General features: G+C 45.8%; 1 protein-coding gene across 1 annotated transcript in view; it reads right to left on the bottom strand.

The window, feature by feature from the left end:
• MASP1 (MBL associated serine protease 1) overlaps positions 1–26,883 on the bottom strand; it is a 152,659-nt gene that overhangs the window by 7,781 nt on the left and 117,995 nt on the right. Inside the window, exons 11-15 of the mRNA XM_068281227.1 lie at positions 23,312–23,452; positions 21,828–21,941; positions 20,910–21,095; positions 8,068–8,135; positions 5,181–5,280 (exon numbers count right to left, since the gene is read on the bottom strand). Of these exons, the coding sequence (XP_068137328.1) occupies positions 5,181–5,280; positions 8,068–8,135; positions 20,910–21,095; positions 21,828–21,941; positions 23,312–23,452 (609 nt within the window). The remainder of the gene's footprint in view (positions 1–5,180; positions 5,281–8,067; positions 8,136–20,909; positions 21,096–21,827; positions 21,942–23,311; positions 23,453–26,883) is intronic.

Genomic DNA, 26,883 nt, shown 5'->3' with positions numbered 1-26,883 from the left:
CACACTCTCCACTTTGCTCGATCTAATGCTAGCGCAAAACTACACTACCGCGTGTCTTCTGCGGCGACCTGCTGTAATCTGCGTCGGCCCGGAATTCATGTTAGCCTATGGTGACGTGTTTTTTTTTAAACAGTTGCCCACATGATGTTGTGGCACGCATGTGCGGAAGCATATTTTTACAATACGCTTCCATGCACTTCCGCATACCCCAAAGCAGGAAGTGATGGCAAGCGCACGTCTCTTCCTGCTTGGCTGGTGGCCAGACAGAGAGCACTACATACTAACGCGGTGTTCCCTGAAGGCCTGTTTTTGGCAGTGCCGCGAGCGCAGTTTACAGTGTGAAACCGGCCTCATGGGACATAAGTTAAGGGTCATAATTGACCTCATTTATATATTTACCTCATTGGGACAGCTATCTTATTATTAAATTGAGCCTCCAAATAACACATAAGCCCCCTCCCCCCCCCCCCTTCCACCTTCACAATGACCTTGATTTCCTCCTGAAACCTGGAAAAGGATTTGAGCCGCGTCCTTAACAAAACTTCACAGGTTTAAAGTGAAGTTTTGGTTGTACAGTCTTACCACATCTATGCAATATGAGGGACTACCCAAAGTAATTACCCATAATATATTTACCCAGTTTACTCTTCTACTACTTATATTTGGCAAGATTGTACAATCAAGATTGTATCATCGATGGGAACCTATAGGAGCTTAATAAGACTTGGGAAGTGGTAGGCAGACAATCTAATTAATTTAAATTGATTGAAATAAGATACAACACTTTTTATTTTCACATTTTTTCCTCACTCTTATTTTTGATACATGTCACAAGCAAATATCAATACATAGTCACAGTGCCACCAAAAAAGGGATCTCAGTGAATTGCACTGTAGGTATGCTGTACATTTATTTGCACTGGCGTAACTACCGGGGATGCAACCCCATCGGCCACAGGGGGGCCCGCCAGCCGTGTGCGGGGGAGCGCTGATGCCCCCCCGATTGTGGGACCCCCCCCCAGCCAGGTGTGGAACTGGCCGCAGCGTCTAATAGACATCGGGCCAGTTCATTCCCCGCAGCCCGCAGTCTCCCAGGAGGCAGAGCAGGGCTACGGAAAGATGGCTTCCGAAGCCCTGCAGTGGAGACTATTTGTGTCTCCAGTACAGGGCTTCGGGCGCCATCTTGCCATAGCCCTGCTCTCTGCCTGTCTGTGCGGGAGATGTGCTGCTGGAGGATCGTCGGGAGAGCTGCACGCAAGAGGCCGGCCGGGAGAGGAGACTTCTGCCAGGTGAGTGAATTGTTTTTTTTTTTTCACAAGTGCATTTTTTTCTGGTGCCTGATGCCCACATTGCGATTTTCTGGTGACTGCTGCCCACATTACGATTTTCTGGTGCCTGCTGCCCACATTGCGATTTTCTGGTGACTGCTGGCCACATTGCGATTTTCTGGTGCCTGCTGCCCACATTACGATTTTCTGGTGACTGCTGCCCACATTACGATTTTCTGGTGCCTGCTGCCCACATTACGATTTTCTGGTGCCTGCTGCCCACATTGCAATTTTCTGGTGACTGCGGCCCATATTACAATTTTCTGGTGACTGCTGCCCACATTACGATTTTCTGGTGAACGCTGCCCACATTGCGATTTCTGGTGAATGCTGCCCACATTACGATTTTCTGGTGAATGCTGCCCACATTACGATTTTCTGGTGAATGCTGCCCACATTATGATTTCTGGTAAATTCTGCCCACATTACGATTTCTGATGAATGCTGCCCACATTACGATTTTCTGGTGCCTGCTGCCCACATTGCGATTTTCTGGTGATTGCTGCCCACATTACGATTTTCTGGTGCCTGCTGCCCACATTACGATTTTCTGGTGACTACTGCCCACATTACGATTTTCTGGTGCCTGCTGCCCACATTGCAATTTTCTGGTGACTGCAGCCCACATTACGATTTTCTGGTGCCTGCTGCCCACATTGCGATTTTCTGGTGACTGCTGGCCACATTGCAATTTTCTGGTGCCTGCTGCCCACATTACGATTTTCTGGTGACTGCTGCCCACATTACGATTTTCTGGTGCCTGCTGCCCACATTACGATTTTCTGGTGCCTGCTGCCCACATTGCAATTTTCTGGTGACTGCGGCCCATATTACAATTTTCTGGTGACTGCTGCCCACATTACGATTTTCTGGTGAACGCTGCCCACATTGCGATTTCTGGTGAATGCTGCCCACATTACGATTTTCTGGTGAAAGCTGCCCACATTACGATTTTCTGGTGAATGCTGCCCACATTATGATTTCTGGTAAATTCTGCCCACATTACGATTTCTGATGAATGCTGCCCACATTACGATTTTCTGGTGCCTGCTGCCCACATTGCGATTTTCTGGTGATTGCTGCCCACATTACGATTTTCTGGTGTCTGCTGCCCACATTACGATTTTCTGGTGACTACTGCCCACATTACGATTTTCTGGTGCCTGCTGCCCACATTGCAATTTTCTGGTGACTGCGGCCCATATTACAATTTTCTGGTGACTGCTCCCCACATTACGATTTTCTGGTGAACGCTGCCCACATTGCGATTTCTGGTGAATGCTGCCCACATTACGATTTTCTGGTGAATGCTGCCCACATTACGATTTTCTGGTGAATGCTGCCCACATTACAATTTCTGGTAAATGCTGCCCACATTACGATTTCTGGTAAATGCTGCCCACATTACGATTTTCTGGTGAATGCTGCCCACATTACAACTTTCTGGTGACTGCTGCCCACTTTACGATCATTTTCTGGTGACTGCTGCCCACTTTACGATTATTTTCTGGTGACTGCTGCCCACATTACGATTATTTTCTGATGACTGCTGCCCATTTTACGATTATTTTCTGGTGAAATGCTGCCCACTGTACAAATATTTGATGGTGGAATGCTGCCCAATTTATGATTTCTGGTAAAATGCTGCCCAATTTACGATTTCTGGTGAAATGCTGCCCGATTTACGATTAATTTCTGGTGAAATGCTGCACAATTTATGATTAATTTCTGGTGAAATGCTGCCCACTTTACGATTATTTTATGGTGGAATGCTGCCCACTTTATGATTCATTTCTGGTGAAACATTGCTGCATTACGATTCTTTTATGGTGAAACGCTGCCCTGGGGGGGGGGATGGGCATCCGAATTTTTGCAGGGGGCCCAGTGATTTCTAGTTACACCCCTGTTTATTTGATACATTATGTGTTAGACTTCCCACCAGGGATATGATGTAGAAAATATACAATGAACAAGTCAAGGAACCCTACATGTACATGCTCTGCTTACCTGTTAATTTCAATGGAACCTGACACAGCTGCTAATGCAAAGGGCTGGTGTTTTGGGAGCAGTAACCCGATTTTAGGACAACTGTCTCTAATAATCATATACTCTACAATGGTATGTTTCTGCACATTTCATACCCCATGTTCACAGGGTATGACAAGCAGTATGGCAAAGCAGATACCGTATTTTTCGGACTATAAGACGCACTTTTTCTCCCCCAAAAGTGGGGGGAAAAAGTCACTGCGTCTTATAGTCTGAATACTACATTAATGGTACCTGCGCCTCCTTCCCCCTGTGTCCAGTGTCTATGGGCTTGATTCACAAAAGAGTGCTAACTGTTAGCACGGCCGTTTTCGCGTGAATTTTCACATTGCGCGCGATTGCAATTTTTTGCGCGAAACGATAACGGTTTCGCGCGCAAACGCGAATTTTCACAAGAAACCGATATCGATTTCGCAGGAAAATTCGCGTTTGCGCACGAAAACGTTATAGTTTCGTGGGAAAATTCGCGATCGCGCGCAATGCGAAAATTCACGCGAAAAACGGCCGTGCTAACAGTTAGCACTCTTTTGTGAATCAAGCCCTATGTGTCCTCCTCTGCCCTGCATTTCCTCCAGTCTGCGTGTCTCCCGTGCATTAAATACATACAACATGCAGCCGCAGCTTTCCTTAGCTGTCCCCGGACGGTATCTTCAATAGGTTCCCCAGTCAGCGCGGCCGCTTTGAACACTGCTTTGTCCCCTCCTGTCTTCAATGAATACATTCTCTTAGCCACGCTGCCGCTTCAATCACAGCGCTGTCCCCCGGTGTATAATACAATATATTTTCATGTCCCCGGTATCGCCGCAGCTTTTTCCGTAACGAAGTCCCACCTAACTCTGTGGACAAATGGACCAATCAGGCGGGGGACGCTGGTCCCAACCGCCAATCACGCTGCCCATTGCTCGCAGCTTCTCTGCTAATACGAAGTGATGTCTCAAGGGCGGGACCAGTTTCCATCATTGGGGCCAATCACTGTGCACTCTACAGTGATTGGCCCCAATGACGGAAACTGGTCCCGCCCTCGAGACATCACTTCGTATTATCACAGAGTTAGGTGGGACTTCGTTACAGGGGCGATACCGGGGACATGAAAATATATTGTATTATACACCGGGGGACAGCGCTGTGATTGAAGCGGCAGCGTGGCTAAGAGAATGTATTCATTAAAGACAGGAGGGGACAGCGCAGTGTTCAAAGCGGCCGCGCTGACTGGGGAACCTATTGAAGACACCGGGGACAGCTAAGGAAAGCTGCGGCTGCATGTTGTATGTATTTAAGGCACGGGAGACACGCAGACTGGAGGAAATGCAGGGCAGAGGAGGACACATAGACACTGGACACAGGGAAAACATAACACAGGGATGGAGGAAAGTGGGACAGGGGGACAGAGAAGGGAGGACAGGACACAGGGGGACAGATGACATGGGGGCAGAGGAAAGAGGACACAGGAAGACACCAGAGGACATAAGAGGGGCAGAGGACACAAAGGGACAGAGGGGAACATGAGGTACAAAAAAGGCACAAGGGGGACATAATAATTGTAGGGGAAAGGTCTATAAGACGCCCCTGCACCATGGACGCACCAGGTTTAGTATTTTATTTTTTTTCCTTGGTTTTGTCCTCTAAACCTAGGTGGGTCTTATAGCCCAGAGCGTCTTAATTATAGTCCTAAAAATACGGTAATAAGGATTTAGCACTGTACTAGATCATTATGAATAATATAACCAATTTTTGGTTAATTGTATTTATTTTTATTGTGCAGCAATAAGCAAAGGATATGTCAGATATATTTATTTCAATTCCCTACCTTCTTTAAGTCCTGCACAAATCATGTCATCAGTTACCAGCCTCCCCATCTTCTGGTAAACAGACTTGCATAGATCATGGACTACCACTGGGATTTCAATCTTAAAGAAAGAGAAGAAATTTTCACATCTACTGGGTTGGTATACATAACATAGAAGGAAAGAGTGCATGTTTAACTCACTAAAGTGAATTAAATGCATTATAAAAGTAAACAGTTTGTGCCTTATCCTTTTCTGTGATCTTATTTCTTCTTTCATACAGTTTTTCAAATCTTTATTTACAATTGTATTGTTGAGAAATTTTCCCCTTTTCTGGCTAAATCTCATACTTAACTAACTTTTTTTTAAAGAGATTGCAGAGTCCATAAGAGAAAAGTATATCTGCCTCCTACAGTCAAATCTTCATGGTGATTCACCACCCAAACTGGTTGGTTTGGGGTGTTTATTGCATGGTCGTCTATTGCATTTATTACAGGAAAATTCACACATTGTTCTGACATACAAAAGTGGTTCTGAAACCTATTCTTAAGCCTCCCCAACAATGCACATTTTGGCCTGGTGCACACCAAAAACAGCTAGCAGATCCGCAAAATGCTAGCAGATTTTGAAACGCTTTTTCTGTAGCGTTTCAGCTAGCATTTTGCGGTTTTGTGAAGCGTTTTTGGTGTAGTAGATTTCATGTATTGTTACAGTAAAGCTGTTACTGAACAGCTACGGTAACAAAAAACGCCTGGCAAACCGCTCTGAAGTGCCGTTTTTCAGAGCGGTTTGCGGTTTTCCTATATTTAACATTGAGGCAGAAACGCATCCGCAATCCAAAATCTGCAGCAGCCCGGGAGTATGCGTTTCTGCAAAACGCCTCCCGCTCTGGTGTGCACCAGCCCATTGAAATACATTACCCTAGCGGATCCGCACCCGCAAGCGGATCGCAAACCGCAGCAGAACCGCTCTGGTGTGCACTAGGCCTTACTATTAAGATTTACTCTTAATAACATAGATGGGTTAACAGCTGACCAAACTAATAAGCTGGATTCCCTAGTGTAACCATAAAAACACACCACTGGGTATAATCTCCATCCCTGCTTCTCCTGTACTGGACAGTTCACATAGAAATAGACCCTCCCACTTCAAAGTGCTTGCTATTCTCCTTTTTGTCTTCATGCCCCAATTTTCTTAAATGTTTTCCCTTTTCCCCTTTTACAGTTACAGCTAAGTTCTTCTCCATTAGGTGCTGCAGGATTGTATTTAATTGTACTTGATCTGAGTGTAGAGACTGTGCAAAGGCACATTTCCATTAAATCCTCAAAAGTAACTGTCACTGGATACTTCCTTGTTAAAGCCACACACAAAAAAAAAACAGGTTGGGGAGAGCCAACAGATGGCAATAATTCTGTTAGCTATAGTGAAGGTCTTGTTTACATTTTATTCTATACTATTATACTATAACAGTTTTTGGATTGAGGAATGAATCAACCGAGTTTCCATTAATTCTTAGGGGGAAATTTCCTTTGATATAAGAGTGCTTTGGATTACAAGCATGATTCCGGAACTAATTATGTCAAAGTTCCACTGTATTTATATTTTAATTGCTCTGTTGGTTATATGGGGGCAGAGATTATATCCAGTAGAATGCTGCCCTGGGATGACACCAGGAAATTAAATTTACATTAGGAGAGTGATGTGTTTACAGGGTTTCCTGTGCTCCTGTTTAACCTCCTTGGCGGTAATTCCGAGCTAGGATTGGGGTGAAAAACCGCAGCTCAGAGCGGTAATCCTGACCTGTGCTTGGGGTAGCTGCCAGAGGCTGTATGCAGAGCAATGCGCGCAGCGGGCGTTTCAAAATACCTCCCAGGGATCCCGACGTCGGCCGCCATTCTTCCTCCGCTCCTCCGAGGCTCTGCTTCCTCCTGGTGAGATCACCAGCTGTCGTCATGATGACAGCCGGCAATCTCACTTTAGGGTTGCAGCGCCACCTGGAGGATGGAAGGAAAACTACAGCACTGGAGCCAGGGAGGTGAGTGAATGCTGGAACTGCTGCAGGTCTCTCTGGCAGCATGATTTTTTCCAGGTTTTAGGGTCTGAAAGGCTGCAAAAAAATTGCACCGCTTTTAGGCCCCGTTCACACTGCACGTGTTTCCAGCCGTGTTTTGGAAACGCGTGCAGGTGGCCGACACGCACGACATCAGACATTGCATAGAGTGCAATGTCTGATGTTCACACTGCATGCGTTCCGGACCTGTGCGGTCCGGGAACGCATGCTGTACGCATTTTTTGTAAAAACGCGTGGCTGTCCCATTCACTTTTCAGTGATGGGATCAGCCACGCAACGCACACAAACGCGGATGGCGTGCGTTCGCATGCGTTGCGTTCCGCATGCGTGGCCATCCGCGTTTGTGATGTGAATGGGGCCTTAAACCCTAAAATCTGGAAAGAATTATAATGCCAAGGGGGTTAGGCCCCATTCACATCACAAACGCGGACGGGCACGCATGCGGAACGCAACGCATGCGAACGCACGCCATCCGCGTTTGTGTGCGTTGCATGGCTGATCCCATCACTGAAAAGTGGATGGGACAGCCACGTGTTTTTACAAAAAATGCGTACAGCATGCGTTCCCGGACCACACAGGTCCGGAACGCATGCAGTGTGAACATCAGACATTGCACTCTATGCAATGTCTGATGTCGTGCGTGTCGGCCACCTGCACGCGTTTCCAAAACGCGGCTGGAAACGCGTGCAGTGTGAACGGGGCCTTAAAGATCCAGAAGACATAAACCATTGTTAAGGTTTTAGGGCAGGTATGAGAACCCATGAGTTATACAATATGTTAGCTATACATCATGACTTTTTTCAAAAAAATAAAATAATTATTTAAAAAAATGTAATTACCTCCATTAGGGCTTCTGGTAGTCTTTTTAGGAACTGTTTTCCCCATCCACTGACCACTACAAATTCCTCTAAAAATAGTATAATTTGGTTTAAAATAATGTACAATTATAGCATGTTGAAACACAAAGGTACATTACAACTGAACATGCAATAGTTGCATAGCTGACTTGACAGAATGAAACTCATCATGAACTTCGTAAGATGTATGTAAAAACATGCCAAGTTTAAATTTTCCAAGCTTTACTACAGAATTAATGGGTTTGATGTTACTAACAGCATAAGTATGTTAATTATTATTATTATTATTATTATTGATGTATAAAGTGCCAACATATTCCGTGGCGCTGTACAAAATAAGAAACAAACATGAGGTACATGCAGAAAATGGTGTACACTAATATACAAGATACATAATTAGTGACAAAATACAAAAAATTACACAGCATACAAAATACAGAAGTGGTAATGACAGTGATAAAAGTAACATGATGAATAAAATGTATAATGATTTCCAAGACACAAAAGGGGGAGAGAGCCCTGCCCTTGCGAGCTTACAATCTAAAGGGAATGGGGGGGAACAAGAGGGGGTAGTATACGATAAAATATATAAAGGCAGTGTGTTTTAGGATACCTAGTAGGAGTGCAATTTGGTCTTAGGGCAAAGGGAAGTGGCTTAAGGTAGCGCATATGCTTGTCGGAACAAATGAGTTTTTAGAGAGCGTTTAAAAGTAACAAAGGTTGGCGAGTGATGGATGTGTTGTGGGAGGGCATTCCAGAGAAGGGGTGAAGCGCGCGCAAAATCTTGTAAGCGTGAATGTGAGGAGGTGATTCTAGAGGAGGACAACAGAAGATCGTGTGCAGATCTGAGATTGCGATTGGGTTTGTATCTGGAAATTAGTGAGGATATGTACCGGGGAGAGAGATTGTGGAGAGCTTTGTAGGTTAGGGTTAGCAGTTTGAAATGGATCCTCTGGTTAATTGGCAGCCAGTGAAGAGCTTGACAGAGAGGGTCAGCAGAGGAAGATCGAGAAGAAAGATGAATGAGATGAGCAGCTGAGTTCAGTACCGACTGGAGCGGGGCCAGTTTGTTAGAAGGTAGTCCACAAAGTAGTATGTTGCAGTAGTCCAGATGAGAAATTATAAGAGCATGTATTAACATTTTGGTTGTGTCTTGAGTGAGAAAGGGACGGATGCGAGATATATTTTTGAGTTGGAGATGGCAGGAGCTGGTTATGGAGTTAAAGGGAAGGTTCAGGGACTATGAACAAAAAATAAAAATCCTTATCCACTTACAAGGGGCTTCCTCGAGCCCGTGGCAGGCAGGAGGTGCCCTCGGCACCGCTCCGCAGGCTCCTGGTGGTATCCGGTGGCCGACCCGACCTGGCCAGGCTGGCTGCCAGGTCGGGCCTCTTCTGCGCTCCATTGTGCGTTCCACGCCGGCGCGTTGACGTCATCGGACGTCCTCCGGGCTGTACTGCGCAGGCTCAGAATTACTGAGCCTGGCCAGGTCGGGTCGGCCACCGGAGACCACCGGGGGCTTGCGGAGTGGCGCCGAGGGCACCTCCTGCCTGCCACGGGCTGGAGGAAGCCCCAGGTAAGTGGATAAGGATTTTTATTTTTTTTTCATAGTTCCTGAACCTTCCCTTTAAGATGAGGAATAAAAAAGAGAGACGAGTCGAATATTACCCCCAAGCATCGTGCTTTGGGAACTGAAGTTATGGGAGTGTTATTAACATTTATAGTTACTTCAGGCAGAGAGGTGACCAGAGACGGTGGAAAAATTATTAGTTCTGTTTTACTCAAATTAAGTTTTAGGAAGCGAGAGGACATGAAGGAGGATATAGCAGACAAGCTGTCAGGAACACGTTTGAGGAGGGAGCTAAGGTCTGGGTCCGAGAGGTACAGTTGTGTATTGTCTGCATACAGGTGGTATTGAAACCCGAATGAGTTGATTAAGTCACCAAGACCGTGCATGTAGATGGAAAAGAGGAGAGGAGCAAGGACAGAGCCTTGAGGAACCCCGACAGACAAAGCATGAGGAGAAGAGATCTGATCTGAGTAGGAGACTGTGAAGGACCTTCTAGAGAGGTAGGAAGATAACCATGTGAGAGCGAGGCCCTTTATTCCTACATTTGAAAGTATTTGTAAGAGTAAGGTGTGGTCGACCGTATCGAATGCTGATGACAGATCAAGAAGGATGAGTATGGAAAATTGACCTTTGGATTTAGCTGTAAGAAGGTCATTGGCCACTTTGGTAAGGGCCGTTTCCGTGGAGTGGTTGGAGTGAAAGCCAGACTGGAACTGATCAAGTAGGGAGTTAGTTGATAAATAATGGCTTAATTCTGCATGTATATGGCGTTCAATTAGTTTGGATGCAAATGGGAGAAGTGTTAATCAACTAAAGTCTGTGTTCCTATTCAAAGCAACACACACATACCAGTGGGTGCTATCTCTGTACTAAAAACAGGAATGTTTCATTCACAAATACTGCAGGATTATTAAAGTAACACCTTGTTTGACAGTCACAACAAAATCTAAAATACATAGACATATAACATTAAACTTTAAATAAATGTAATGCCAGTTGGGTAAGGCAAAATTTGATGGACCTATGAACTAGAGGTGTCCACTGTCCATTAGTAATATAATCTTCATTGTGCAATTTTACCAACTTATATGTACTATAAGGGATAGTAGCGTATCCAGTCACGGTATATTCACTCAGTTTACCCTTCTACTACATACATTTGATAAGTTTGTACAATCAAGATTGTATCACTGATGGGCACCTCAAGACTTGTTCAATCCAGGTTAAAATGGTAAAAACTGATTTCCTCCAGCTGTGCCATATCTAATTGACATTGAAGTTCTATTTCACATATATTTCCATTTGTATAGTAGGTATTTAGTGTGGTGTTTGAAGTGAAGAGATTGGTCAGAGAAGGAATCATTTTTGATGTGTCTGAGTTCCCTAAAATGTAATGTATTTTATGGTGGCCACTAGGAATTCCTGTTTTACTTACAGAGGAAGCTACAGTATGTATTAGTGTGCAGAGGGTTAATTGAGTAAGTCACATAACACTACAAGTTAAAGCCGAGAATAAGTAGATCAGTGATACCAGATGAATACAGGCACAAAGCCTTCAAAACTGAGTAATGTGTATCTAGCACAGCCAAACTACAGCTTACACCTCTGCTTCTACCACTGAGCCAATCCACACAGTCTTGGAATGGAGTCTCTCTGTTGCTTTGCATTCAGGCACCACCAAGTAGATTCTCCAGCAATGAAGTTTAAGGGGTCTTAAAGTGGCCATACATCTAGTGATTTTGCAGCCAACTGAATATCCGGTTAATTTGAATATCATATTTGATGAAAACCAGTGCGGCGGCAACAAGCATGCCCGATCAACAATTTGACCAATTTAGGGCTGAAATCGATTGAATGTATCAATCAAGCAAGCAGGACATGGTCGATCAGGTGCGCGGCAGAAATGGCATGTGATATTGGGACGAATGCTGCGGTATCCCAGGACTTTGTCCAGCCCAAATGTTAATATGCACCCTTGATGCCTGTGCATTAAAATCTGTCACCGCAAGTATAGATGCTCCTTCTTCCACATATTTGGGTCCCACATGGGTACTGCACTGGCCACTTACAATGCAGCCGTGTGGGACACAAATGAGATTGGAGCAGCTTGACTTGCGGCTAGACAGTTGAGAGATTTAATGCATGGGTACAAGATGCGACATCACAAGGCTGATCAGGAATCACCCTGTGGTGTATGGGCAGCCAACAGATCTCCCACTGATCGGATTTGATCAGAGAGAGATCTGTTTCTAGATGTATGGGCACCTTAAGTCTAACATTTCAAGCATTCTTCTATTTGTGTTATTGTGGCATCAGAGGTTTGTGCCTCAACCTCCCTGCTGTATGTGACTACTTGCAGGAGAGTGTATACAGCTTATTTTAATGGAAAAGCTTCACTCACATACCTCATATATTCTGGAGCCATGTGCCCACAAGTACAGCATTCATGAACAAAATCGCTGAAACCAGCGCAGGAGAATGGGGCGCAGCCAGCGCCACCATAGGTCATAATAGGAATTACGGAACCTTTAAAACATAATAATTCGGCTTCCAGCAATTGCTGGAAGCCGAATTATTTCATTCCCCACTATCCATGGCGGAGGGGGAAATAGTATTTAATACGGCCGGGACTTGTGCGGCAGCAGGATCAGCAATATACCGGCTAAATCCTGCGCCCAAGTCTCCAGCGCCGTTATCTCTCGTATGCTTCCTGAATGCTGAATAAACAACTTTCCTGATGTCTTAAAGTGAACCGAGCACCTTTTTAGCACTCAGGACATTTCTATAGCACATGAAAAATGCATGCCAACAATCCGTTTCATTATTCAAATAAACTTTCATTTACCTTTATATTTTACAATCAAAGTAGCAGTATTAGCCTGTTTCAGCAGACCTGACTGTCCGCAGAGCTCTCAGGACACTAATTCTTTTATTTAGCTAATTACCCATAAGTAAACAATAGCTTTTCTCTCAACAAAGGGGGTGGGTAATTAGGACTGTTTGACACACACTAGGTCTTTGAAGAAACAGTCCTTCTGGGTAATTAGCTCAATAAAAGAATTAGCGTCCTGAGAGCTCTGCGGACGGTCAGGTCTGCTGAAACAGGCTAAAAATACTACTTTGATTGTAAAATACAAAGGTAAATGAAAGTTTATTTTAATAATGAAACAGATTGTTGGCATGCATTTTTCATGTGCTATAGAAATGTCCTGAGTGCTAAAAAGGTGCTCGGTTTTACTTTAAGGCGCATACACACGCCGTATTTTTACAAATGACAGGTCCGTCAGATCCTCTTGCGGGGGCGGACGTTTTGCCGACAGTAGCACGTGAGTACAAGCTGTCGGTAGACTGATAATACTGTTTTTGACCGATCCGCCTAGCGCCTACTGCCTAGTCTTATCAGTCTGCCGACAGCCTGTACTCACGTGCTACTGTCGGCAGAACGACTGCCCCGCGGGAGGGTCTGATGGACCCATTGTTTGTAAAAATACGACGTGTGTACATGCCTTTAGCTAATTGTTTGGTAGCTGGCCAAACCTGCACAAACTGAAAGTTTAGGAAGGAATGGGGCCTAACGTGCTGGATCACAAGGTGGTAAATAATTGTGATTAAGCACCTGGAAAAAGTCAATAAAGTTTAACAAATCTCTGTTTTTAGTGTTGGGGAGAATGCCTAGAGCCAAGGATCCTATGACATTTCTGCTATGGGACCCTCCATTAGTAGTTCTGCCTCTGCCTCTGCTGAAGCCAAGGCCTACTAATCCAGCCACATGGGACCCTTGATGGGACACATGGGACCCTCAATTAGTAGTTCTGCCTCTGCTGAGGCACATAACAAATTTTAATGGTTTTCTACGGTAATTATCAGATACTCTGTTCAGATATAAACACTCAAAAATGTTCAGTTTTTTGTAGGCCTTTGGGAAAATGAGCAGAGAATAATGGCCTTCACTAACGCCTAGCAGATGTTGGTCAAAGGTCATCTGGACGCCTTCCATATCCTGCCTGTTGTCTAAACAATCACTGTACTTCCATAAAATACTTCACTTGAAGTTGTCATGCACTACAATAAATAAAATGATTTGATAGCATTTTCGGAATATACCTGTTTGCAGGGCTGGTTATCTGGAAAATATCTGCCCTGCTTTTAATAACATGGTAAGAAATATGTGTTTGAACAGTGGAAAAAGTTAAACTCATACATGTCCTGTTGGTTGCTTTTCCAGTATAGAGCTTTCCAGCTTGCACTGTGCATGAGTTTGAGGTTCCGGGGACAGGTATTTGTAACATACAAATTGTAACAGTTGTAACATACACAGTTACATGGACTGCAGGAAAAAAAACTAGTTGAAACTTGAATGCTCTCTTTTTTTATCTCACATATCAGCTCGAGTATGCTTTCCTTCAGTGGCATTAACTACAAATGTGCAAGCTAGGGTCAAAGCACTCTGGGGTACAGAAATAAAAAGAGACAAGTAATCACATCACAACCTGGGACAGAGGCTGCTGTGCACAGCTTGAGTCCAGAAAGGCTGTTGATGGTACACACATTTTTGTTTTGTTATACCACCAGTATGTAGACAACCCACCAGTGATAAATACAGAAAATAAAGCTCCTGCAGCAAAGGTAATCACAGGAAGAGAAATAACAACATCTGCAGACTTTAGGTGACTTTCTGCTTATGAAGAATCAAAGATACAGCTAAATAATTTCAAATACTTTAAGTCTACCTGAAAACCCTTGGAATTAGAACTTTCCGTCATGCTACTCCTTCCCTTTGCATCACCTTACTACACTACGGACAGGTCTATCCCTGTCCTGAAAGTGTTTGACTCCAGTTTTAAAGGCCTCCGATGTACTTATTTACTCTGTGACACAATCCACATTGTTACTAGTTATGCTGGGATAGGCAGATAGATGGTTCGATAGATAATTTCCGACATGTCCGATCTTATTTTCGATCGTTTATCTGATCGATTTCTCATAGAAGTGAATGGAAATAGATAAGAAAAGATAAGATAATCAAGTGGGAAATCAAGCGGAAAATCGAATCGAAAACCGATCGGACGGAAAATTGAACTAAAAGAATGCATCGTGTGTACCCAGCATTACTGATCTCAGATACCATGGTGTCAAGAAAAGCGGAAGAGCCGCCGCCATAAGTCAGCGGCAGGCGGCTCTTTCCGCGAACGGCGGGGCAGAGCACTGGGAGGCAGCCGCCTCCACTCAGTCTGAGGTGGCTGTCCCCGTGCAGGGCATATCGGAGCGCGGAGAAATTGCCGCGTTGGACGCGGCGGTTAGCGCGCATGGCCCCATGGTGGAGGCACCGCAGAGCGGTGCTGGTGTGGCTGGGACACATAGTCCCTCTAGATTTAGAGTGACGCGCGCGCGCACTCAGGCAGGGAATATATGATAGCCAGAAGTAGTCAGCTGACCAGACTGGTCAGCTGACACTGGCTTCCCCTTTTCATTGGTCCAGCACTATGGGAGGTGCTGGGCAGCCCCATGTGTATATATACTGCAGGATGCTCAGATGCTGGTTGTCTGGCGTTGCAAACACATACGTGGGAGCACTCAGACCTGTAGTCAGATCCTTAAGTGTGCCGGGACCAGCTGGAGCTGTAATCCTACACTTAGCTAGATTCTGTTGATAGCTAAAATACTAGTTTGATTGTGATTATCTGTTATGACTTTTTGCCTGCCTGACTATCCTCCTGTATTCTGATCTTGTACCTTGCCATTTTGATACTCTGTTGCCGAACCCCAGCTTGTCCTTAGACTCTGCTTCTGCCTCCTGATCTTGTACCTCGATATTTCTGATACCCTGTTGCCGAACCCTGCCTGTACCTAGACTCCGCCTCTGCCTTCTGTATCTGTACTTTATCTGTCCGTGTGTTTACGACCTGGCTTGTCCTACCTCGAGAACCGACCTTACTGTTGGAGGCGGTTCCCCGTCCTGTTAGTGACACCTCCTCCTGAGTGTCACTTTCAGACGATCCTTCCTAATCTCGACCTGACTCCTCCCGCCTTGGAGAGTTCAGGTCTTCGGAAGGAATCCGTGCAGTACTCCTTACCGCACTGAGGCCTAGTCCTCTAAGTGTTACTGTTGCACCTAACACTACACTCTACTCAGGTGAACAGAGGTTAGCTAGTATATCGGATTATCGGTGATACTGCAGATCACTTATAATCTGGTATATATCTGTATTCCCAGTGATACTGCAGATCACCGGTAATCAGATCCTCTCTGTGCTTCACCGATCGTTACAGAACGCCAGACCAAAAGACCGATGGACGCACGCACTGACCCTCTGGGTGTGCTTGCCACTTCGGTGGATAACATCCATCAAGCACTGGGCCATCACAAAGCTTTAATTGATGCCCTATCAGGGTCTGTACAAACCCTCCAGATGTCAGTTGATGAGGTGCGATCTCCTCTCAGTGGTGATATCCGTATGCCCGTACCTGAAAAATTTTCCGGCCACAAATATGACTTCCGGAATTTTAAGAGTAGAGCGTTATCTTATTTCAAGTTGAGACCCCGATCCTCGGGGACTGAGACCCAACGGGTCATCTTTATTAAAACTTTGTTAACTGGTGACTCCCAGACCTGGGCGTACAATTTGCCCGCCGGTGACTTAGCCCTTACCTCGGTAGAGGAATTCTTTAAAGCCATGGCAGTAATCTACGACGACCCAGACCTTGCTGCGACCTCTGAGCGGAAGCTTAAGCTCTTACGGCAAGGCAAGGGTCCAGTCGAAGATTATGCGGCCGAATTTTGTAGGTGGTCAGTTACGGCCAGATTTGACACCTATGCTCTGTTGGATTACTTCTTGTCTGGGTTGTCAGATGAGGTCTCCGACCTAATGTTAAGTCAACCCGAGCCCAAAACAGTCGATGAGGCCATCTCATCGGCCATTCGAATCGACCGTAGGCTACGTCATCAGAGACAGACTAGGGGCAGTCATCGTGTCAGGTTGACTTCTTACGCAGCGCCTCCCGCTGAACCCCTAATAACTCCATCTCCTTCTGTCTCATCATCTCCGGTCTTGCCTCCACCTGAGCCGATGCAGATCGGTCGGTCTAAACTGACACAAGTGGAGAGAAGACGGAGAATGTCGGAACAGTTATGTTTGTACTGTGGTGGTGGGGGGCATAGGGTACGAGACTTTCCCATTAAGCCCAATAAGAAGGCGCCCTAGAACAATACCCTAGGCGCCCAACTCACACCCCTAGAAGAAAAACGTTTGCTCCTTCCTTGTACGATTACGTGGGGGGACAAATCTGAAGCCACGGAGGCCTTTGTTGATTCAGGCTCTGCGGCTAATTTTATGAGTTCAGAGTTTGCAGAGAAGTTGGGCATTCCACTCACCCCAGTAAAACCACCTATCCAGGTTACTGTCGTGGACGACTCCCCGCTACAAAGGGACCGTCCGCTGTCTCAGACACCAGAGGTGGAAGTCATTATTGGGGTACTGCATAAAGAAGGTTTAAGGTTCTTTGTTTTACACATGACTACCTCCACAATTGTCCTAGGTATGCCTTGGCTGCAGCTCCATTCGCCACTGATTAATTGGGCTGCAGGACAATTAACCAGTTGGTCAGACTTCTGTTCCCAACAGTGTCTAGGGAAGGTGACATTAGGTCAGACCAAGATTCATGTGGAGGGTGTTCCCGAGCAATACTCTGAGTTCTCTGATGTGTTCTGTCCCAAGGCTGCTGATAAGTTACCTTCTCATCGCCCTTTCGATTGCCCCATCGATCTCCGCGCCGGTTTTATGCCTCCTAGGGGTCACTTGTATAATTTGTCCCGACCAGAGAAAGTGGCTATGCAGGAGTACATCCGTGACAATCTAGCCAAAGGGTTCATCCGCCCCTCCCGGTCGCCTGCGGGGGCCGGTTTCTTTTTTGTTAAGAAAAAAGACGGAGGTCTTCGACCTTGCATCAATTACCGTGGCCTGAATAAAATCACGGTGAAGAATCGTTATCCGTTGCCCTTGATAGACGATTTATTCACGCAGGTCACAGATGCTAAGATCTTCTCGAAATTAGATCTGAGGGGTGCATACAACCTGATCCGCATTAGAAAGGGCGATGAATGGAAGACGGCCTTTAACACACCCGACTGGCATTACGAGTACTTAGTGATGCCCTTCGGGTTGCGTAATGCGCCCGCCGTCTTCCAGGAATTAATCAATGAGGTATTCAGGGAGGTGTTGGGTAGATTTGTGTTGGTATATCTCGACGATATACTAATCTACTCAAACAACCTCTCCGAGCACAGGGACCATGTCAGATCTGTATTGGAAAGATTGAGACGAAATATGCTTTATGCCAAGGTGGAGTAGTGTATTTTTGAAGTGACCACTGTCACGTTCCTAGGGTATGTGATTTCCACCTCGGGCCTGTCAATGGATCCTGCCAAGGTCACAGCTGTCTTGGAATGGCCACAGCCAGTGGGTTTGAAAGCCCTACAGAGATTTTTAGGGTTTGCAAACTATTATAGGAGGTTCATAAAGGGGTACTCCACGATAATTGCCCCCCTTACCAGTCTCACTAGAAAGGGGGCAGATACCAACCACTGGTCCCCTGAGGCTGTGGCAGCCTTTTCTCACCTGAAAAAATTGTTTTGCTCAGCACCTATTTTGAGACATGTGGACACGTCCTTTCTCTTCATTGTGGAGGTCGATGCCTCGGAGGTGGGGGTGGGGGCGGTGCTGTGCAGCGGTCAGGGTTGCAGGGCAGATTACATTCGTGCGCTTATTTTTCCCGTAGATTTTCTCCAGCAGAGAAAAACTACGATATAGGCAACCGGGAACTTCTGGCCATTAAATTGGCATTTGAAGAATGGCGCCATTGGTTGGAGGGGGCAGAACATACGATCACGGTTTACACTGATCATAAGAATTTGGAATACATCGAGGGGGCTAAGAGTCCTCGTCAGGCCCGTTGGTCTTTATTTTTTACGAGGTTCAGATTTATAATCACGTACACTCCAGGCAGCAAAAACATCAAGGCAGATGCCTTGTCCAGATGTTTCGAACAAGAGACAGCACAGCCCCCCGCTCCTGAGTCCATCATCCCTCAGAGGTTAGTGGTTGCAGCCACAGAGACCTGGGAGGATTGGGCAGGGGTTTTGGGTCCTTTTCAGCAGGATGTCCCTGAGGGAGGGGGACCCGAGGGGGTTTTGTTTATCCCACTGCCTTTTCGTCTACAGGTATTACAAATGTTCCATGCCCATAAGAACGCTGGTCACCCTGGTGCTGTCAGAACGCAGGATCTGATTGCCAGGTGTGCTTGGTGGCCTTCCATGGCAACAGACTGCAAGGAATTTGTCAGGGAATGTGCGGTTTGTGCTAAAAGTAAACCCTCCCGGCTGGCACCTGTGGGAAGGTTGCAGCCTTTGCCCACCCCGAGTGAGCCATGGACACATCTGTCCATGGATTTTGTGGGAGAATTGCCCAGGTCTGAAGGCATGTCGGTCATTTGGGTGGTAGTCGACCGCTTTAGCAAAATGGCCCACTTTGTGCCCCTGAAAGGACTCCCCTCGGCTCAGGAACTGGCCGAATTGTTCATCGTCCACGTCTTCCGGTTGCATGGCATTCCGGAAAACATTGTGTCAGATAGGGGAGTCCAATTTGTGTCTGGATTTTGGAGGGCATTTTGTCATCAAATGGGCATGGAGCTGTCATTCTCGTCGGGCTACCACCCACAGACCAATGGGCAAACGGAGAGGGTCAATCAGGCTTTGGAACAATTTTTGAGATGTTATGTTGCGGAGGCACAGAACGATTGGGTCAAGTTCTTGCCTTTCGCGGAGTTTGCACACAATAACTTGAAAAGTTCCTCCTCAGGGTTCTCTCCGTTTCAGATAGTAAATGGGAGGTTGCCTAAATTCTCCCCATTGCCAGTGGCCTCCACTCCATTTCCAGCACTGGAGGATTGGCAGAGGTCACTCAGGGACAATTGGGGAATGGTTAAAGAGAATTTGCAGAAAGCATGTCAAGAAACGCAGAAGAGCCGCCGCCATAAGTCAGCGGCAGGTGGCTCTTTCCGCGAACGGCGGGGCAGAGCACGGGGAGGCAGCTGCCTCCACTCAGTCTGAGGCGGCTGTCCCCGTGCAGGGCATGGCGGAGCGCGGAGAAACCGTCGCGTTGGACGCGGCGGTTAGCGCGCATGGCCCCATGGTGGAGGCACCGCAGAGCGGTGCTGGTGTGGCTGGGACACATAGTCCCTCTAGATTTAGAGTGACGCGCGCGCGCACTCAGGCAGGGAATATATGATAGCCAGAAGTAGTCAGCTGACCAGGCTGGTCAGCTGACACTGGCTTCCCCTTTTCATTGGTCCAGCACTATGGGAGGTGCTGGGCAGCCCCATGTGTATATATACTGTAGGATGCTCAGTTGCTGGTTGTCTGGCGTTGCGAACACATACGTGGGAGCACTCAGACCTGTAGTCAGATCCTTAAGTGTGCCGGGACCAGCTGGAGCTGTAATCCTACACTTAGCTAGATTCTGTTGATAGCTAAAGTACTAGTTTGATTGTGATTATCTGTTATGACTTTTTGCCTGCCTGACTATCCTCCTGTATTCTGATCTTGTACCTTGCCATTCTGATACTCTGTTGCCGAACCCTGTCTCGTCCTTAGACTCTGCTTCTGCCTCCTGATCTTGTACCTCGATATTTCTGATACCCTGTTGCCGAACCCTGCCTGTACCTAGACTCCGCCTCTGCCTTCTGTATCTGTACTTTATCTGTCCGTGTGTTTACGACCTGGCTTGTCCTACCTCGAGAACCGACCTTACTGTTAGTGACACCTCCTCCTGAGTGTCACTTTCAGACGATCCTTCCTACTCTCGACCTGACTCCTCCCGCCTTGGAGAGTTCAGGTCTTCGGAAGGAATCCGTGCAGTACTCCTTACCGCACTGAGGCCTAGTCCTCTAAGTGTTACTGTTGCACCTAACACTACACTCTACTCAGGTGAACAGAGGTTAGCTGGTATATCGGATTATCTGTGATACTGCAGATCACTTATAATCTGGTATATGTCTGTATTCCCAGTGATACTGCAGATCACCGGTAATCAGATCCTCTCTGTGCTTCACCGATCGTTACACATGGGCTTTTAGTCTACTGGGAGAGAAGAGCTTTACAAATGTTGTTGTACTAATTATTTGTTCTCTTTTACATTCCAATGTGCAGGAGAAAATGTTATTTTATCCTTTATAAATAGCCAAAAATAAACATTACTACCTGGCTGTACATCTTCCTCTGGTAAGCATACAGGCATCACATAGTCATTGAGGAAGGCTTTTTCTGAAAGCTCTACAAGGGCAATATCATTCTGAAAGCTGATGGTATCATAATCTGGATGAAGAAATACATTCTTGGCTTGGAATACTTGTTCTGTGTCATCTTTTTTCTGGGTTCTATATTTCCCTGTTATGAAGAAGTATATACACTAATGATTATGAAGACGATAATAATAATAATCATAATAACAATAATAATACTGGGTATTATATTTCCGTTATGAAATAATATATGCACAGATGATGATGATAATAATTAATAATAATAATATATACACTTGGTTTGCTTCCTTGTAAATGTAACACTTGTACATGTAAACTGCAAGTAGTGTATTGTATTAGTTAATTTAAAGAGAAACTCCGACCAAGAATTGAACTTTATCCCAATCAGTAGCTGATACCCCCTTTTACATGAGAAATCTATTCCTTTTCACAAACAGACCATCAGGGGGTGCTGTATGACTGATATTGTGGTGAAACTCCTCCCACAAGAAACTGTGAAAACTGTTGATCATAACTATACAGGACAAATAACTATACAGATTAAAATATACAGAGGAATACAGATTACTACAGATGAAGAACATAAGATATATTTTTAAAAAGTATTTAAGATCTTGTGTGCTTATTCCTTTAAAATCTCCACCACAAGGTGGGTATTTTTTTACTTTTTTTACCTGGGTAGGTCAGATATCTGAGGGGCCTTTAATTAAAGGGGCATCCGGATTCCACATAAGTCCATGTAAATCTCATATTTAAAGAGTTGAAACTTTTGACCCTGAAACACCAGTTTGGACATTAAGGTTGTTTTGAAAATCCTTTTTCACAAGACAAAGTTGAAGAAAAGTCCCTCCCTTACCTAGTGTGATGTTGAAATATGACAGAGAGAAAATGTGCTCTGGCGTAAGACTCTTTTCCTCTGGGGTTACTTCATTGTGCAGGCAATGAGCAGCAGTAACAATCCATTTGTTACCTGTAAATATACATGCATAAAGGCATTATATAGTCCAAAGATGGTGCAATTCTTTGTGATGGTCATCATCATTACATCTGAGCTTCATTACTTAATTTGTTACTAAATTAGCAACTTTCTCAAGAATGATTTAGTTTTACAGCTGCAAATAAATTGGGGGTCAGGCAGTGGTGTACCTAGGGCATTTGACACCCAGTGCTGGGTATTAAATGAGTGAGTGAGTGCAAAGTTCAGTGCAGAGGTAAGGTGTAGGTATAGGGGAGGTTAGTGTTAGGAGTAGGTATAAGGGAGGTTAGTGTTAGGTGTATGTGGGGGTGGTGAAGGTGGTGGGGGTTAGTGTGTTAGGTGTATGTATGGGGTTAGGTTAGTGGTAGGCATATGTGGAGACTCCAGTTAGTGTTAGGTGCAGATGGGCAATTCAGGCATAGGTGGGGTGGGGGTACCTCAATCAGCAATGCATAGTATTGCGAGCGGAAGCTGTGCTGTGATATCTCACCTGCTGCTGCACACTGAAGTCCAACGATGCGTCCTCATGTCACCGCTCAGCTCTCCCCTAGCGGTCACAGGAGAACGCATCGGTGAACTAAGGTGAGCAGCAGCAGGTGAGTTATCACAGCACTGCATCCACTCATTTTACTTCAGGGTGGCTGCACAGGACTTCAGTTTCACCCCCTGCCATGGTGACACCCGGAGCAGCCCGCTCCTGCCGCCACCCCCTTAGTTCGCCACTAAAATCGGATGTTTTCTAGCATAATGGAAAAAGTAATCAGACCTTGAAATCCCCACTATTCTGTGTGTATTTTGTCAATATCACCTCCCGTCAACGAAAATTGTTTGCGTAACTGCTCGTCTGTACCCATGTCGCAAAACCGCAAAAAAATTGCTCACTGCTCAAAAAATTGCCAGTTGTCAGAAAAATCATTGTTAAGCTGGCCACTAACGGTCCAATTTCTAGCGAAAAATCGTTCGAGCGATCAGAAATTCTGATCGGACGAAAAATTGTTCACTACACCATCAACTAGCCAATCATTGCTTCCTATCTATCACGACCACCAAGAAAATCCAAATTTTTGTTCGACGAAAATTCATCCGGGCGACATTTTTTTCACTCGTTCATAATCGATAGTGTCCACCAAAGGAGATTATTTACAACCAATCCGATCAGAATTTATGATCATTTGAATGATTTTTCGCTAGAAATTGGACCGTTAGTGGCCAGCTTTAAAATCAGCATCCATATCCCTCTCACTTCAAGTGTTCTTTGAGACCATACAATTAAAGGTTTCCTGCAAACCATCTACATTACTGTTCTGTATGTTTCAGTGATTATATAGGTAACAAATAAAAGGCTACTGCCTACTGGTGCTTACCAATTAGAGCACCACCACAAAATGCACGCCCGCTTTCTGCACTGGATAACATGGCGATCCATGGAGAGATGCCTCTTTTGGCTAAACTTCCACCAGATATTCTTAGCAACTTTGATCTGGAAAAACGCGGTACCCCACATACTAGAAACAAATAAATGTTCAGTCAATGTCTCATCATGTATTAACTTATATGATGCTATTTAACATGTTTTATAATATTATTTAACACTTTCATTTAATACATAAAAAGATATCTGTACACAAAACTGGAGAACATGCTGTTTCATAGAAAAATTAAATAAAACTGATCAATAACTGAAATGTTTAACATTACTTATTTTGCTCTTGTTAGGGGTCCTATACTGCTTCCATGTCTTTGTTCTGTCTTAACCTTTCTTCCCAGAAATATAGAAATCTCTCCTGAGTTTCTGGTGGTCATGCAGCTTTAGCAAGCTGCATGGGTGTTTCTTGACAAGCTGTGTTATGTTGTTGATCTTAGCAGGGCAGTTTCTAGGCTAAATTTCACCTAGTTCGAGAGTCAAAAAATATGCCTCCCCCCAACCCTTCCCCCTCCCCCCCCCCCTACTTCCCCAAAATCTGAGCTGCTAAGTGAAATCATATCAAAAGGCTTCTTGAAACCAACTCACCATTTTTTTTAATTTTTTACTTATGCTTAACACAAGGTTTATTGAGAGAAATGTTGCAATCCCACTGGCCTGACCCCACAACCCCCCTCCCAGTACATGGGACAGCACGGTGGCATAGTGGTTAGCACTCTCGCTTGCAACGCTGGGTTCCCGGTTCGAATCCCAGCCAGGTCAACATCCCAGCCAGTTTGTATGTTCTACCTGTGTCTGCGTGGGTTTCCTCCGGGCACTACGGTTTCCTCCCACATACCAAAAACATACAGATAAGTTAATTGGCTTCACTCTAAAAAATTGTCCCTAGACCCCTCCATCAGATCCCCCTCCTCTGTGAAAACCACACTCTTTCTACCGTACATTTGTTAGTAACCATGTGCCTGAATTTATGAAAAAACTAGTCACGTGCTTCCAGATAAAACAGATCCATGCCTCCAGATATAAGAATCAAGTACTCCCATGCTGCCCCACAAAAATATTAAATAGTAACAAGTATCTAGACCAGACAAAATAATTGAGTAGTCACATACCTCCAGATAAAATATTTAAGCAACCAGGTGCCTCAAGATAAACAAATTAAATAGCCTGGTGTCTTAAAATAAAATAATTAAGTAGCCAAGTACAACTTATATACATAAATTAAGTAGTCATGCTCAACAGAATTATGTAGCCATTTGCCCCTATGTAGCAGTATTAGGTAGCCAGAAGTGTCACTAGATATTAGGTATTCAGAGCTGTCCCTGAATTAGCAATTGTCCTGTAAGTCCCCTAATTAGCAGTATTCGGTAGACAGATGTACCCCTCAGATAGTATTAGGTCACTAAAATTACCCCCAAAGGTATTATGTACACAGGCCCACCAATTCCAATGGGTACCCAGGTGTGATCCCCCAGTATTATGCAGCTAGAGGTGTCCCCAGTATAGCCAGCCCCCCAGTTTAGGCAGTTATAGGTGCCTCCCCAGGTTAAGTAGTGACAGGGGCCCACCACTTTAGGCATTGACAGGTGACCCCCCCCCAGGTTAGGTAGTGATAGGGACCCGAGTTTAGACAGTGACAGGTGTCTCCCAAGGTTTAGTGACAGGGCCCCCCTAGTTTAGGTAGTGACAGATGCCCCCCAAGGTTAGGTTGTGACAGGGATCCCCAGTTTAGGTAGGGACAGGTGCCTTCCCAGGTCATGTAGTGACAGGGACCCCCTAGGTTAGATAGTGGCAGGGACCCACAGGTAGGATAGTGGCAGGGACCCACAGGTAAGGCAGTGACAGAGACCCCCAAGGTTATGTAGTGACAGGGACCCCAAGGTTAGGTAGTGACAGGGACCCCAAGATCATGTAGTGACATGGACCCGCTAGGCTAGGTAGTGACAGGGACCCCAAGATCAGGTAGTGACAGAGACCCCCTAGGTTTGATAGTGACCTCCTAGGTTAAGTAGCGACAGGGACCCCCATATGTTAAGTAGTGACAGGGACCCCCGTAAGTTAAGTAGTGACAGTGACCCCGTAGGTTAAGTAGTGACAGGGACCCCCGTTGGTTAATTAGTAACAGGGACCCCCGTAAGTTAAGTAGTGACAGTGACCCTGTAGGTTAAGTAGTGACAGGGACCCCATAGGTTAAGTAGTAACAGGGACCCCCGTAGGTTAAGTAGTGACAGGGACCCCCTGTAAGTTAAGTAGTGACAGTGACCCCGTAGGTTAAGTAGTGACAGTGACCCCGTAGGTTAAGTAGTGACAGGGACCCCCGTAGGTTAAGTAGTAACAGGGACCCCTGTAAGTTAAGTAGTGACAGTGACCCCGTAGGTTAAGTAGTGACAGGGACCCCCGTAGGTTAAGTAGTAACAGGGACCCCCGTAGGTTAAGTAGTAACAGGGACCCCCATAGGTTAAGTAGTGACAGGGACCCCCGTAGGTTAAGTAGTGACAGGGACCCCCGTAGGTTAAGTAGTGACAGTGACCCTGTAGGTTAAGTAGTAACAGGGACCCCCGTAGGTTAAGTAGTAACAGGGACCCCCGTAAGTTAAGTAGTGACAGTGACCCCGTAGGTTAAGTAGTGACAGGGACCCCCGTAGGTTAAGTAGTAACAGGGACCCCCGTAGGTTAAGTAGTGACAGGGACCCCCGTAGGTTAAGTAGTGACAGGGACCCCCGTAGGTTAGGTATTGATAGTTGCGGTGCCCCCTACTCACAGTTTCTTAATAAGATCAGCGCTGCCTTCACCCGTCCATGCTGGCTTCATGTCATTTGAAGCAATCAGACCTCCGATCGGCAGCGAAGTGAGGAAAGGGCGCATGGTGCGCATGGTACGCACACACCCGTCTGCGCTTCAAATTAGGGAAGTGTGACTAATGACGTCACTTCCGCAAGTGCAGTCGGTACTTTGTCCGCGTGCCATGCGCCTTCTCTTCGCCGCTGATCGGAGGTCTGAGTAATGGCTGCGGTGGCGGCGGGCGCACAGAGGCTGCAGAGTCACAGGTTGGGTGCAGGCATGGCGCCCATGGGTGCTATGGCGCCCATAGCACTAGCCATACCTGCACCCCTTGATGAACTAGGAACTGAAGCCGGTGATCGCGCTGGTGCGCACAGCTTCTCCTGCCTCTCGCTGCACCGCATCCGCGCGTCATCGGCTCCTAGCAGTCACATCCTTCTGCTTCTGCCTGGCGCCCCCCCAATCTGTCTCTCATCGGCGCCCCGTTCAGCAGAACCGGCTGAACAGGGCAAGAAACGGCCCTGGATCTTAGCATATTGTTATAGATCGTGCGGTCTAAAACCCTGCAAAGACACTCATCCTTTGTATACTGAAAGCATGATCACTTCATCTGACAGTTATCAAAAAGGCAGCTAAAGTCCATACACACTTGGCTTGGCTAAGCAACATGTACTGTCCTATGGAGAGAGGAGAAGTATGAGGCTTTCCATAGCACTGAAATACAAAGGAAGTG

Source organism: Hyperolius riggenbachi, chromosome 4 (assembly GCF_040937935.1).
Source record: "Hyperolius riggenbachi isolate aHypRig1 chromosome 4, aHypRig1.pri, whole genome shotgun sequence".
In the NCBI taxonomy this organism is placed as follows: Eukaryota; Metazoa; Chordata; class Amphibia; order Anura; family Hyperoliidae; genus Hyperolius; species Hyperolius riggenbachi.
The sequence above is the reverse complement of the archived record's forward strand: the minus strand, read 5'-3'. Positions and strand labels throughout refer to the sequence as shown.